This window comes from Chamaea fasciata, unplaced genomic scaffold (genome assembly GCF_029207755.1).
Source record: "Chamaea fasciata isolate MVZ Bird 193981 ecotype frontalis unplaced genomic scaffold, bChaFas1.0.hap1 SCAF_3, whole genome shotgun sequence".
Lineage (NCBI taxonomy): Eukaryota > Metazoa > Chordata > Aves > Passeriformes > Sylviidae > Chamaea > Chamaea fasciata.
In genome coordinates, this window is record NW_027094088.1 from 110,893,738 (window position 1) to 110,908,854 (window position 15,117).

General features: G+C 52.6%; 1 protein-coding gene across 1 annotated transcript; it reads left to right on the forward strand.

Moving 5' to 3' along the window:
- The first annotated feature begins 3,125 nt into the window (after positions 1–3,125).
- On the forward strand, positions 3,126–5,558 carry LOC136287900 (spheniscin-1-like). Its single transcript, XM_066180592.1, has 3 exons — positions 3,126–3,191; positions 4,938–5,025; positions 5,446–5,558. The coding sequence occupies exons 2-3, from the start codon at positions 4,968–4,970 to the stop codon at positions 5,556–5,558; spliced, it is 171 nt and encodes a 56-aa protein (XP_066036689.1). The 5' UTR covers positions 3,126–3,191; positions 4,938–4,967.
- The last annotated feature ends 9,559 nt before the right edge of the window (positions 5,559–15,117 follow it).

A 15,117-nucleotide genomic window follows, 5' to 3' on the forward strand; every position in this document is an offset into this window, starting at 1 on the left:
TGCCAGCAGGACTGCAAGCACACCGTGCTCACCGAGATTATTGCAGTAATAGTTAAATGTACTTTTGTCCATGGAAACAGGAAGTTCATCTCAATGCAGGCGCCGAGGGGGATTCTGCAGCTTTGATGGTTGTATCTCCCAGACAAAACCTATTGGAAGATGTTCAGCCGTCAGTGTGTGCTGCAAAAGGTAAGGACCAGGCCCCTGCCTGAAAAAAGAGTTTCCACCCTTTCCCCCAGAGGGATCTGTTACAAAATTCTTTCTGACTTAGAATTAGTGGAAGTGGCCTAAAAGAACGTCCATGCCCTTGAGGAGTTTGGAGCTGCCCTGAATGAGGCTGCAGCAGCCCCAGAACAGCCAGGGCCTCCCCACTCACCAAAGCCAGCAAAGAGGGAAACATTTCCTGGCCTTGGGCAGCACCCAGGACATGATCCACATCTTGCTGCACCTGCACACACCTGGAGCCAGGGCTGCCAGCACTGAGATAGCCCAGGTCCAGCCTGTCTGCACTAAGGACTGCACCTCACCTCCCCTGAGCCTGACTCTGCTGCACCACAGTCTGGGCATGGCAGGGCAGGCGGACAGAGTGGCAGGGAAAGTTGCACCACCTGATGTGATTGTCTGTTTTCTTCCTACAGTCGCTGGGCTTGAAACTCTGAAATTGGCAAGCAGCGCATGGCCCTCGCTTCTGTCTCCTGGCCCCATGTCCTGATGTCCCCTCCCCTGGCTGCCTGTGCCCTGCCCAGCTGGGGTGACAGCAGCAGTGGCAGCTGCTCCTGCTGGGTGCTGCTGGGCTGGAGCCCTGTGGTGCCAGCCCCGGTGTCTTTGGGGCAGGGGCTGCTTTTCCCACCTTGAATAAAGACCAAGAGCTCTTTGGCATTGCAGGGCTGGGCCGTGTGTGCGTGTCCTGCTGCTGGAGAGGTGCTGTGCCTGCTGCCTCTGGGGCAGGCACTGGCTTGGTGGCAGCAGAAGGGCCTGGGAATGGTGCTGGGGCTGAGCAGGAGCTGTGTCTCTGGGGATGCTCCTGCCTGGCCCTGCTTTGGGGACACTGAGCCTGGCAGTTCCTGCTGGGTCAGGCTGTGTGGGGTGCCTTTGCTGGAGCTTCCCTGCAGATGATCCATCTGGGGAAACTGGAACATTGTCCTGGTGTTTATAGACCCAGATATCATTTTTTTCCCACCACTCTACTCCCATACCAGAAAGACATAGAATAGGAACCACGGTGATAGTGGCAAAACCACATCCCTAAAATAGTCACAGCTTTGTTGCAAGGTCCCAGCTCCAGTCCCAGATGCAAAATCTGCAGCAGGAGCCATTCCTTAAAGCGATGGCAGTGAGAAACCTCAGGGAGCATGGCACAGACACCAGGAGAACTCACTTGTGACTCATGAGCTTGACAGGGGGAAAATGAATACCTGAACCAAAAGGTTTACTGTGCTTCCTTTCATCTGCATTATGTCTATAAGGAATACTCAGTATCCACAACACAACTTCACTGCAGTATCACCTACATCCTCCATTTTTCCATACATTCAATTCATAATTATCTTTCCTGCTGCTCCTTGCAGCAGCAGCAGGGAGAGAGCTCAGAGGCCAGGCTGGAGTTACTGCAAGTCCGAGAGTTCCTCTTGCTGTTTCTCCCCCTGCACCAGAGAAAAGGAGGCTTCAGTTTCCTCTTCTAACACCTCTGAGAAGGATTCCCAACCCAGGGCCTTGTGTCATCCTGCCTTGTGGAATGACCTTGTGGTGCTGTGGTTTGTTGGACACATCCAGGGACACACACAGACCCTGCTCACTGGAAAGCAGCACCAAGCTGCTGCTGTGGCACGGAGGGGAACCTTTGCTGAGTCCCCTCTAAAAACCCTCCCAGTAAAGCCCATCATCAGTAATGTGTGCAGGTGGTGCCTCTGCTTCTGCTGAGCATGCAGAGCCCATCTCCCACATTTTTTATGATTGTCACCTTGTCCCTGTGACTTCCCATCTCTGGGTTGTGAAGCAGCAAAGGTTGAGATGCCATCTGGTTCCCCTGCCACATCCCCAGCACCTCAACCCTTGTCGTTTGGGGGAACCAGATGGCTCTGCCAAACACCTGGAGTGGCATGTGCCAAATTGGGCACATGGCACAGACTCTCCTGCCCAGCAAGGACTGTCACTTGTCCCAGTGGCATGGCTGGCGTCAGACACACTGGATTCCCAAGTGATGGCTGCATCCAGCTTGTATTTCTTCACCTTGGCTGGCATTAGAAGAAGACGCAGTGTTGTTGGATCACCTGGTTTACAGGACTTGTCATCTATCCTGGTGTTGGTCTCACTATTTCAGAAGAGCCACTTGAAAATACCCTGTTTATCCCAATGAAATGTCAGGTGCACAGACCCCTAATCTAATAAGACATTCTGGCACTGACCAAAATTGTTTTCCATATTCTGTGTGTTTTGACACATCCTGTGCCAATTGGTTATTCAATCAGAGGAGAGGAGACGCAGGAAAAGGCTAGAATAGGGAATGGTTACACAGAGACAGGGGGAAGGGTGTACTGGGATATTGGGAAGAAATTCTTGCCTGTGAGAGTGGAGAGGCCCTGGCACAGGTTGCTCAGAGAAGCTGTGGCTGCACCATTCCTGCAATTGTTCAAGGGCAGGTTGGACAGGGCTTGGAGCAACTTGGGATAGTGGAAGGTGTCCCTGCCCAAGGCAGGGGGTAGAATGAGATGATCTTTGAGGTCCTTTCCGACCCAAACCATTGCAGAGGTGATCCTGTGAGTCAAGGCATGAAGGATGCTGCTTCCCTGTGACTGGCCTGGTGCCTGTGCCTGCACCCTTCAGTTCCTGTGCCCATCCCAAAGATTTCCCAACTGGCCCCACAGCCCGTTGTGCCGCGGGTGTCACGAGAGGTCTTGCATGGGGACAACGGTGTCATTGATTACAACAGCCCCATGAGGCCCCTCAGCCTCTGCCCCTGTGACAGGGAGGGACCAGGGCCAGCCCCAGCACCCCCACACACACATGGGGCACTCTGGGGTTGGCCCAGGGCACTTGTGCCAGCAGCAACTGGGGCCTGTCCCACCCCCCAGCACTGCTATAAATCCAGCCTGTTTGGGGCAAGGCAGCATTCCCTGGCCCCAAGGGCATCTGGACACAGCCATTCCTGCTGGGTTTCCTCCTGCCTGAACACCCAGACCTTCTCCAGGGAGGTAAGTGTGCGGTCTCTCTCTAGAATCCTGCTCACTCAGGGTCACAAAGCCCAGCAGAGCAGAGTCTCTGAAAGGATAAACTGCTGGAAGTTCCTAGGGGTAAAATTTGGCCATTAGGAATTTTTTGGGAAAGAGAAAATAGCCTTCATGTGAGTCTAAGAGATCAGAACATGTGGGAGGTGAAACTGAGGTTTCCTAAATACACGATAGTCTGGAAAAGTGCCTTGATGATGCAGGAGGGACCCAGGATTTTCTTTGCTGGGGAAATGGGCACTTCATTAGAAAAGTACAGAGTTTCTTTTCCCACAGCAGTACAGAGATTTCCCATCATTTCAGGCATTCAATAATTCCACACATTGATTTCTGCTTCCATTTCTGGCCACCAAGACACTTCCCTGCCCTCTGGGTGCTCCCTGGGTCGATGTTGCCCAGGACAGGGGCACAAGTGTGGGGCTGGGGAATGTCTTTGCTGGGAGTCCTGGGAATGCTCTGGAGTCGGGGATGGGCAATGCCAAGCTGAACTGGGAGGATTTTCCTGAGCCAACAGAAGCAGAGGGAATTGTTCAGGGTGTTTGGGGCATGTGTTTGATACATGAGACCCGAAGGAGTGAAAGATCTCTTGTTCTGTAGCTTTCAATTGCAATTCTACCTCTGCCATCTCCCACATTCCACTGGCCATGTATTTTCCAAGGGTTGGTCTCAGGTTTGGTTTTCTTTTGCCTGAGATTCAGGTGGTGGTTTGAGAGAGTCTTTTTTGCCCTCTGAGAGGCACTGAGCCAGAAAAAAGAAAGAAACAGAGTCTTCAAGGTCTTATTTTTCTTGGTTTCTCACGTTGTTTATTATTTCTTATCTTACAATGTTCTCTGTGCCTGGCCGAGATGTCCACCGCTGCTCGGACACAGGACAATTCCCCCCACCATGGGGGGTCGCTGCCTTTTATACAGATAACTACGTGTATATTATTTACAATTATGTGCCAATGCCTATTACCCATACTAAAAGGGGTCAACTCTACTCTGACCCAATCTCCTTAAACTACTTTGTGCTACTGTCACCAGAAAATGGAGGCCAGGGGAGAAGGAGGAAGAATCCAGGGCACCACCCTAAATTCTCCATCTTGTCCCCCTGCCCTTACATTCTAAGAACCCTAAAACTTCAAAATTTTCCACCCTGTGACACGCTACACTGCTGTCTGTCACACCTTTGTGACTTGAATTCTTTTCTCAGTGTTAGAAGCTTTTTTCCATGGACTGAAGTCAAAGGCTGTGTCTCTCTGGGCTCTGTGCCAGGGTATCAAATCCCCCTGGACCGGCTCCATTCCCCTCTGTCCAGGATTCAAACACTCTTGTACAGATCTCACACCCTTTTCCTCGGGTCCCAAACCTCTCTGCCTAGGTCTGTGACCTGCCAGGGCACCCAGAAGAATGCCTTGGACTCCAACAGGTTGGAAACAACTGTTCCCAGGTCTGGTGCCCCTTCTCTGGGGATGTTATTTGGAAAACCTCCAAAAAATTAATTCAAAAGATCAGTTGAGTCAATCCATTTCCAAAAGACAGAGATGTGAAACATTTCCTAAGTTTAACGTGTGGCACAAAACTAAGAATTGTTTTTAAAAAGGAAGGTAGAGGAAACATCCTGACATGTGGTTCAGAGCAGCCCCTGTGCAGTTTGATGAACCACAGAGCCCAGGTTTCTGCCCCACCTGGGCTCCTGCATGTTCCCATTGCCTTGGTGTCCCCTCTGTAGCCCTGTGAAGACCCAGGAGAGGCACCAGCCATGAAGATCCTGTTCCTGGTCTTCCCCCTGCTCCTGCTGTTGGTCCAGGGTGCTGCAGGTGAGAGGGGAACTGGGGAAATGGGGGAAAGTGTGAACCTGCACCAGGGGGAATTCAGTGTCCCTGGAAGTGACCGTGTTTGTGGGAGTGATGAGAAGGTAACAGAGGACTGAGGTCAAAGGGGTTTCTCAAGTGAGTTTCCAACTTGAGAACAATTTGTGGCAGAGAAATCCCATGGAAACTGGATGCTGGCTTGTTCTGTAGGTCAGGAAGGGGTTTGGTTTCTGGCTCCATGCCTGCACCCAGCTTTTCCTGGTCTGGGAGTCTCCTGCCCTGCACTGGGATGGCAGAGAGACCCAGGCGGTTGTATGGGTGGTGATGTTTCCTGGGGGATAAAGGTGTCCCTTTGTTATCCATCAGCTGAATGTGTTATTATTATTGCTGTAAATCTTTTGTGTGTGCTTTTGTCCATGGAAACAGGAGATTTCATTCTATGCAGGCGCAAGGGGGGATTCTGCACCTTTGGGGGCTGCAAGTACCCTACAACACCTGTTGGAAGATGTTCAAGAGTCCAAGTGTGCTGCAAAAGGTAAGGCCAAGATCCCTGACTGAAGAAAGAGTTTTCTCCTTTTTCCTCAAAGGGATCAGTTAAAAATCTCTTTCTAGGCAACAGCTGACAAAATCTCACATGCTTTTACAATTAGTTTAAGAGGCCCAGAAGAGAAGGGAAAAGTCCATCTGGGTTTTGGAGGTTCCCTTGATGGGGCTGCAGCAACCCCAGGACAGCCAGGGCATCCCCATTCACCAAAGCCACCAAAGAGGGAAGCATTCTCTTTCCTTGGGCAGCACCCAGGACATGATCCACGCCTTGCTGCACCTGTGCACACCTGGAGCCAGGGCTGCCAGCACTGAGATAGCCCAGGTCCAGTTTGTCTGCACTAAGGACTGTACCTCACCTCCCCTGAGACTGACTCTGCTGCACCACAGCCTGGGCATGGCAGAGAAGGCGGACAGAGTGGCAGGGGAAGTTACACCACCTGATGTGATTGTCTGTTTTCTTCCTACAGTATCTGGGGTTGAGACCCTGAACTTCCTAAGCAGCACATGGCCCTCGCTTCTGTCTCCTGGCCTCATGTCCTGATGTCCCCTCCCCTGGCTGCCTGTGCCCTGCCCAGCTGGGGTGACAGCAGCAGTGGCAGCTGCTCCTGCTGGGTGCTGCTGGGCTGGAGCCCTGTGGTGCCAGCCCCGGTGTCTTTGGGGCAGGGGCTGCTTTTCCCGCCTTGAATAAAGACCAAGAGCACTTTGGCATTGCAGGGATGAGCTGTGTGTGTGTGTCCTGCTGCTGGAGGGGTGCTGTGCCTGCTGCCTCTGGGGCTGGCACTGCCTTGGTGGCAGCAGAAGGGCCTGGGGATGGTGCTGGGGCTGAGCAGGGGCTGTGTCTCTGGGGATGCTCCTGCCTGGCTCTGCTTTGGGGACACTGAGCCTGGCAGTCCTGCTGGGGCAGGCTGTGTGGGGTGTCTGTGCTGGAGCTGCCCTGCACATGCTCCATCTGGGGAATTGGGATCCCTGTGTTGGTCCTACCAGTCCCGGGTGTCCCTTGCCCCTTGAGCAGTCTCCCCTTCATGAGCAGAGCTGTGCTGGGGGCAGTGCGTCACTTGAGTGGGCATGGCCATGGTGAGCCACAGGAACTGTCCCTGCCACTCCTCCTTGTCCTGCTCCAGCCCTCCCTGCTGTGGTTGTGCTGCACCACACCAAGCAGACAGGAGGAGGAGGAGGAAACCATGTAATTCCTGGTCTGGGTGACATGTGAAAAAAGTCGCATTTTGGTGTGAAAATATCCAACTTTGTTTATCCACATGAAATTAGCAGAATGTCCCGGCCTCCCTGCCCATCTCAGGTGATTTGCAGTGACATTGCTCTGCTCCATCAAAGGCAGGGACCTCTCTTGTCTGCAAAGAAAATCTCAGACCTTTGCTTTCTCAGTGGTTCAATACCTGTGTGTTTCCATGGATATGGATTAAAGGGAGTAACTTGGGACCCTGCCTGTTTCACTGAAGACTTTTCTTCTCAAGAATCACACCCATAAAATTATTGGTGTTGGGAAAGATCTCTAAGAATATCAAGTCCAACCATCATCCCAGGACTGTAAACCCCAACACTAAACCATGTGCACAAGTGCCACATCCACACAGCTTTTCAATTCCATCCAGAAATGGTGGCTCCACCACTGCCCTGGGCAGCATGTCCAAAACCATCACTACCATTTCTGCAAAGAAATTATTCCTGGTCCCCAGTCTAATCCTTCCCTGGTGCTATTTGACACCATTTCATCTGGTCCTGTCAATTGTTACCAGCAACAAGAGACGGACCCCAAAAATGTTTGCACAGCAATTGCTTTCCAGAACTGGAGGATTTGGTGAGGGATGTTCAGATCATCCCTTCCTGCCATGGCTTTTCCTTCATCTGTGTTCACTTGTCCTGGTCCTGACTCTGGGGCTGTTACCTCAAGCTGCCTTTACCGCTGCAGTGAAGTGCTGTTCCTCCAGCCCAGGGGCTCCTTGGCCCAGAACATCTGGAGTCAAACTGATGGAGGTGTGGAGAATGAGCTCAGGGGTTACCAAGAGCACACAACGGAGTGGTAAAGGGGAAGAGAGAGAAAAAAAGAAGCACTTTTTCTCAAGAGTGCAGGAAATTTTATTTTCCCTGTCTTATTTCCAAACTCGCCAAAAGAGAGGTTCAAGGGAAATGAGTGGCAAACCTTTTCTCTCACCATACAAAACTGAGCACGTTTTCAATATTCAGTCTCATTTTCCACATCCCACTCTGAATACAGAAGTGATAAAATGAGAGACCACAAGAACGCAAACCATTTCCTCATTTCCACTCTTCCCTACATCCACCCACCTCCCTTGTCCATCCCATCCCTCTCCTGCCCAGCCCGTTGTGCCACGGGTGTCACAAGAGGTGTTGCATGGGCACAACGGTGACATGGGTTACAACAGCCCCATGAGGCCCCTCAGCCTCTTCCCCTGCAGCAGGGAGGGACCAGGGCCAGCCCCAGCACCCCCACACACATGGGGTACTCTGGGGTTGGCCCAGGGCACTTGTGCCAGCAGCAATGGGGGCCTGTCCCATCCCCTGGAAACAGGACAAAACCAGCAAGTTTGGGGCACAGGGATACACCCCAATCTAGGCTCTTCACACAAGTGCTTCCAAGTCAATTTGTTACCGAGCATTTCTGCCTTGCTGTGCTCTCAACCAACACCTTCAGCAAGTAGGTCACTGGGGAGTCACTTCCAGCCCACCAAGACACTTCCCTGCCCCATTGTTTCTTCCTGGGTCAGTGCTGCACAGGGCTGGGGAGTGGGCTTGCTGGGAATCCTGCAAGTAATCTGGAATTTAGAATAGACAATCCCAAGTGAGCTGGGAAGATTTTACTGACTTCAGGAAAGCAGAGGGGTCTGTGCAGGCTGTTTGGGCAGCAAGCTTTGGGCTGGCTGGGGGGATGGACAGCATTGGGTAAGAGTTCATGTAGCTTGGCATCTCCATGCTGCAGGATTATTCTGAATTCTTGACCCTGCTTTGGTTCTTGGTGTGTCCCCTCTGCAGCCCTGTGAAGACCCAGGACAGGCATCAGCCATGAAGATTCTCTACCTGCTCTTCCCCTTGTTCCTCCTCTTGGCCCACAGTGCTGCAGGTGAGAGGGACAGAGGGCAGAATGCTGACGTGTGAGCCCCCAGCCACTGGGGTTTTCCAGGTCCTGCTGAGCAACCACAATTCTCAGGTATTTAAAGCATTTGGGAGGGACTTGTTCTGAGGAAGGTCAGGGCAGCTGAGGAACCAGGACAGCAGCTCCTGGAGCTCATGCTGGTCTTTCCCTCTGTCTTTCCCCACATGCACACATTGCTGGAGAAAAACTGAACTTGACAGGGGAGCTTAATATATTCAGTTTAGTGCTCATTTCCCATACAAGAATGGGACTCAGAGCCACCACTGCTTCCTCTGGAACCAAATCCATTTTTGACAGTTATGCCACACTCACTTTGACCTCTTTCCTTTCTGTGCAGGATCCTCCTTGGGTCCATCAAATAAGAAACAATGTGAGAAAGAAAAGGGGTTCTGTGGATTTCTGAATTGCTCCTTCCCCTATGTCATCAGTGGAAAATGTTCCAGGTTTTTCTTTTGCTGCAAAAAGTAAGTTTTGGAATTACAAAAGCTGCTGTCATGCCAGAAGGCTTTAAAGGCCCCCTGAGGTAAAGGCTCAGTGGCCTTCAGGCTCCAAGGCAGAGCTGAGGGGAGGGAAGGAGCTTGGAGCCGCCCTGAGCAGCAGCTCCAGGTCAGCCAGGGCATCCCCACTCTCCTCCAGTCCGCAGGGCCACACTCAGGCTCTGCAGAGGAGTCTCCCAAGCCACCAAAGATGGAAACATTCCCTGGCCTTGGGCAGCACCCAGGACATTATCCATGTCTTGCTGCACCTGCATGCACCTGGAGCCAGGGCTGCCAGCATTGAGATAGCCCAGGTCCAACCTCTCTGCACTAAGGACTGCACCTCACCTCCCCTGAGCCTGACTCTGCTGCACCACAGCCTGGGCATGGCAGGCAGGGGGACAGAGTGGCAGGGAAAGTTACACCACCTGATGTGATTGTTTCCTTTTTTTCTGCAGATTTAGCGGTTGAGATGCTGAAATTGGCAAGCAGCGCATGGCCCTCGCTTCTGTCTCCTGGCCCCATGTCCTGATGTCCCCTCCCCTGGCTGCCTGTGCCGTGCCCAGCTGGGGTGACAGCAGCAGTGGCAGCTGCTCCTGCTGGGTGCTGCTGGGCTGGAGCCCTGTGGTGCCAGCCCTGGTGTCTTTGGGGCAGGGGTTGCTTTTCCCACCTTGAATAAAGACCAAGAGCTCTTTGGCATTGCAGGGCTGGGCCGTGTGTGCGTGTCCTGCTGCTGGAGAGGTGCTGTGCCTGCTGCCCCTGGGGCTGGCACTGGCTTGGTGGCAGCAGAAGGGCCTGGGGATGGTGCTGGGGCTGAGCATGGGCTGTGTCTCTGGGGATGTTCCTGCCTGGCCCTGCTTTGGGGACACTGAGCCTGGCAGTGCCGGCTGGGTCAGGCTGTGTGGAGTGCCTGGGGTGCAGCTGCCCTGCACAGCTCCATCTGGGGAATTGGGATCCCTGTGCTGGTCCTACCAGTCCTAGATGTCCCTGGTGTCTCCACCCCCCAGTTCCTGTGCCCATCCCAAAGATTTCCCAGCTAACCGCACAGCCCGCTCTGCCGTGGGTGTCACAAGAGGTGCTGCATGGGGACAACTGTGACTTTGATTGGACTGGGGGGACATTGATTGCAACAGCCCCATGAGGCCCCTCAGCCTCTTCCCCTGCAGCAGGGAGGGACCAGGGCCAGCCCCAGCACCCCCACACACATGGGGCACTCTGGGGTTGGCCCAGGGCACTTGTGCCAGCAGCAACTGGGGCCTGTCCCACCCCACAGCACTGCTATAAATCCAGCCTGTTTGGGGCAAGGCAGCATTCCCTGACCCCAAGGGCATCTGGACACAGCGATCCCTGTTACAGCCTCAACACCCAAATCCTCATCAGGTAGGTGGCTGTGGTATCTCTTGAGGACATCTGCTCATTACCCGTCCCTCTTCAGCTGCTTATAATTTGTCATTTACAAGCTGTTGCAAGTGTCCATGTGGACACTGGAGGCCATTTGAGCTTTTCATGGAAGGGCACTAATTTTCTCAATGAGTCAGTGACTATCAGAGCCCAGAATATGCTGGAAGTGAACCTGGGTTTCCTGCCTTCATCTGTGACTGGAAATGTGTCTGAAAGGCTGGATGGTGATCCCTTGGGCTTCTTGTTCTGGGGTACCTGGAGACTCTGCTGGATAAAATTGGGAGATGCTATCGAAGCAGCAGTAGAGAGATTGTCCATTCTTTCCAGCTTCTATTAACATGGAAGGATTTTTTGTCCACACCCAAACTATGATTCTGTGATGTAGCTGAACCTGCTCAGGGGGTTTTATAGGGGGCTGGAACTTAAGTAGCTATAAGGAGTGCCTTCATCCCAAACCGTTCTCTGGTTCTGTTGACCATAGTGATAAGGAACCTCCTTCACCAAGTGCTGTCCATCTCCAGGGACATGAATTTCCCTCAACTCCAGTCCCCAATTCTTGTTTGACTATTGGTTTTGTGTTGAGTGTTGACATGAGCACCACCTGACAGGCAAATACTGCTTAGTCTCTTGGAGAAGGAGAGGCAGAAGTGTGAGAATAAAAGCAACAGCACCAACTCTTTTCATCTGGTAGCTGCATTTGAAAATCTGTCTTGTTCCACCCTTGGGTCTATCTCACCAGAAGCATGTATTTCTCCCCAAGGCAGATGTGTTGGATGGAAAAGGCCTGAGGGAGCACAGCTTCCAAGGGTAAATATTCTGCTTGTTTTCCCCAAGTCTTTGAATTCTGATTTGGCTACAAGTGCGAGAGTCAGGCATTACTTGTCCCACATATCCGTTAAGAGAATTCCTAGAGAATTCCTAGAGAATTCCTAAAGAATAAGATGATGGGAATTGTCCAACAGGCCAACACTTCCCCAGCTGCTCCCAGGAAATCCTAAAGGTACATACATGAGATCCATTGGTTGGAACAGGCCACTTGTGATAATCCCTCTGCACTTTATAACACTACTGTGTCCTCTAATGTCCAGAACCTTTGGTGTGTCCACTCTGCAACCCCCTGAAGTCCTGGGAGAAGCGTCAGCCATGAGGATCCTGTTCCTTCTCTTCCCCTTGTTCCTCCTGTTGGTCTCGAGTGCTGCAGGTAAGGGGGGAAAAGGGAGAAGTGCTGTCACACACTCTTCTCCCAGACTATTGTTTTAACACTTTCCTTGTGCGTGATTTTCCATGGCAGCAGGAAAACATGACAAGTGTATCCGACGAGGAGGATTCTGTGCTGTGGGGGGATGTCGTTTCCCCTATAGATTTGTGGGAGTTTGTTCAACACTGAGTCACTGCTGCAAACCGTAAGTTCTGGAAATTGTTTGCTCCAGGTCATGGATAAAGTTATTATTGTCTTTCAAGCCAGCTCCTGCTTCACAACTTCATGTGTTTATGCTCAGAGGCAAAAGCCAGGGAAAGAAAGGAAAAGTTCTTTTGGGTTTGGACATGCCCTAAGTAGGGCTGAAGTAGCCTCAGGTCAACCAGTACTACCCTACACTCCTTTAGCCCCACAAGGTTTGCTCACTGTCAATGCAGAGAGTTCAGCTCTGTTGTCCAAATGAGAAGGCTGTCCCTGGAACAGTGTGAGGCCCAAGATCCTCCTCCTGATATGTGCAACAGCTGGAGTTGGCTCCTGTAGGTTGAGAGTTATCTCCCTGTGCTTGTTTCCATTGCAGGGGAAGAGGGAGAAAGAGGGTCAAGAAAAGTTACACCAGCTGATGTGATTGTTTTCTCTCTCCCTACAGTATCTGGGGTTGAGACCCTGAAGTTGCCAAGCAGCGCATGCCCCTCGCTTCTGTCTCCTGGCCCCATGTCCTGATGTCCCCTCCCCTGGCTGCCTGTGCCCTGCCCAGCTGGGGTGACAGCAGCAGTGGCAGCTGCTCCTGCTGGGTGCTGCTGGGCTGGAGCCCTGTGGTGCCAGCCCCGGTGTCTTTGGGGCAGGGGCTGCTTTTCCCACCTTGAATAAAGACCAAGAGCTCTTTGGCATTGCAGGGCTGGGCCGTGTGTGCGTGTCCTGCTGCTGGAGGGGTGCTGTGCCTGCTGCCCCTGGGGCTGGCGCTGCCTTGGTGGCAGCAGAAGGGCCTGGGGATGGTGCTGGGGCTGAGCAGAGGCTGTGTCTCTGGGGATGCTCCTGCCTGGCCCTGCTTTGGGGACACTGAGCCTGGCAGTGCCGGCTGGGGCAGGCTGTGTGGGGTGTCTGTGCTGGAGCTGCCCTGCACAAACTCCCTCCTGTGAAGCAGAACCCATCTTCTGCTTTTATAGGCCTAGACTTCTTTCTTTTCTCAGGCTCCTACTTCCCTGTCAGTCACTTTGAGGTGGGTGATGGTCCTTTCTTGTGAGGGGTGCTCAGCACAGGTGAGGATGAGCTCAAGGGAGGCACCATCCTGCTGCTGGGTGGGAAAGGAGCTCGCTGGATTCTCTGCAGGGATGTCCCATATGCCCAAATGGAGCAGGACATGGCTCTGACTGGGAATCTCAAGCTGCACATCTGTGTTTGTGTGTTCACTGTGGACATCCTGGGAATCCCCTCTCAGTCCCGTTGTTATCTGGGCACACCTGAGACTGGCCGGAACCCAGGTAGGGCCTTGTCCTCCGTGCCGAGGCCACCTGGGCTCTGCAGGGCTCTGGGAGCTGTTGTAGTGTCCCTGTAGCAGCCCTGGGTTGGGCAGGGCAGCAGACCCAGCCCAGGGCTGTCCCCATGTCCCTGAGCTACCAATTGTCCCATGTCCAACATCCAGGGGAAGTTTTCTGCTGGAAGTTGGGTGGTGTTTATGGCACTTGATTGGGACACACTCAGCACCTCCCCTCAGCAGCCTTTGGCAGAGACTCTCCAACACGTCTGATGCCTCCATCTCTGCACAAGACAGGGTTCTAAGGGTGAAGCAGGATTTCCTTTCCTCCCTTCTCCTCCTGCTCTCCATCAGGACTGCTGTGCACAGTGCTGTGGACTCAGACAGACATAGGATAGGAACCATGGTGATAGTGGCAAAACCTCATCTCTAAAACAGCCAGAGCTTTGTTACAAGGTCCCAGCTCCGGTCCCAGCTGTGAAACCTGCAGCAGGAGTCATTCCTTAAAGGTAGGGGGTACTGAGGAACCTCTCAGCAGCACACCCGCCAGGAGAACTCACATGTGACTCATGATCTCAGTAGAGGTAAAAAAAAAAAAAAAAAAAACGTGTACCGAAAGGTTTGGGTTCTACCTTTTTTTGTCTTCATTCTGTTTATAAGAAAATTCAATATCCACAGCACAGTTTCACTGTAGTGTCACTTAAACCCTCTAATTTTTTTTTTATCCATTTAATTCATTACTGTTGTACCTCCTGCTCCCTGGAATATAGACAAGAGGAGAGCACATAGGACAGGCTGCAGACACTTGAGTACTCAAAATATCCAGCAAAAAAGTCCCTTTTGCTGGTTCCCCTCTGCACCAGAGAAAAGGAGGCTTCAGCTTCCTCTTCTAACACCTCTGAGAAGGATTCCCAACCCAGGGCCTTGTGTCATCCTGCCTTGTGTAATGACCTTGTGGTGCGGTGGTTTGCGGGACACATCCAGGGACACACACAGACCCTGCTCACTGGAAACCAGCACCAAGCTGCTGCTGTGGCACAGAGGGGAACCTTTTCCACTTCCCTTCAGAAAACCTTCCCAGTAAACCATGAGTAATGGGGGCAGTTGGGCCTTCTGTTTCCGCTGAGGATGCAGAGCCCATTTCCCATAGTTTTCTTAATGGTCACCTTGTCACTGTAACTTCACATGTCAGGGTTGTGCAGGGAAAAATGTTGAGACACCAGGTTCCACTGCCAAATCGTCAGAAATTCAGGGTCTACAGTTTGGGGGCAACCAGATTGCTCTGCCAAACACCTAGAGGGCAGCTGCCAAATTGGGCACATGAGACAGACCCCTCCTACCCAGCAAGGACTGTCACCAGAAGTGGGCTAGTACTGGGGCCTGCACTCACCAGTTCCTGAGCCCATCCCAAAGATTTCCCGGCTGGCTCCAAAGCCCATTGCCGCTATGCCATGGGTGTCACAAGAGGGATTGCATGGGGACAAGGGGGATTGCATGGGGACAATGGTGACATTGACTGCAACAGCCCCACGAGGCCACTCAGCCTCTGCCCCTGCAGCAGGGAGGGACCAGGGCCAGCCCCAGCACACCTGAGTTGACTCTGCAGGGCTGGGTCTGCACTCACAGGAATGCTGAGAATGCTGGTAGTTGGAAGTGAATAATGTGCTAACACCAATTTGTCTCAACTGGCAGAGAGGAGAAGACAGCCAGCTTTGCCCTGCTGGGAGACATACATGGACATTTTCAGGTTGTAGCCCAAGGAACCTTTTGGAGAAATCACCTCCTGGAGGAGCTGTACAGCCAGCCTTGGAGACCTGCTTCCCTTGAAGGCATGCTAAGGTCTCCTTGGGGCTGTCTGCGGGAGCAGGCTTGTCTA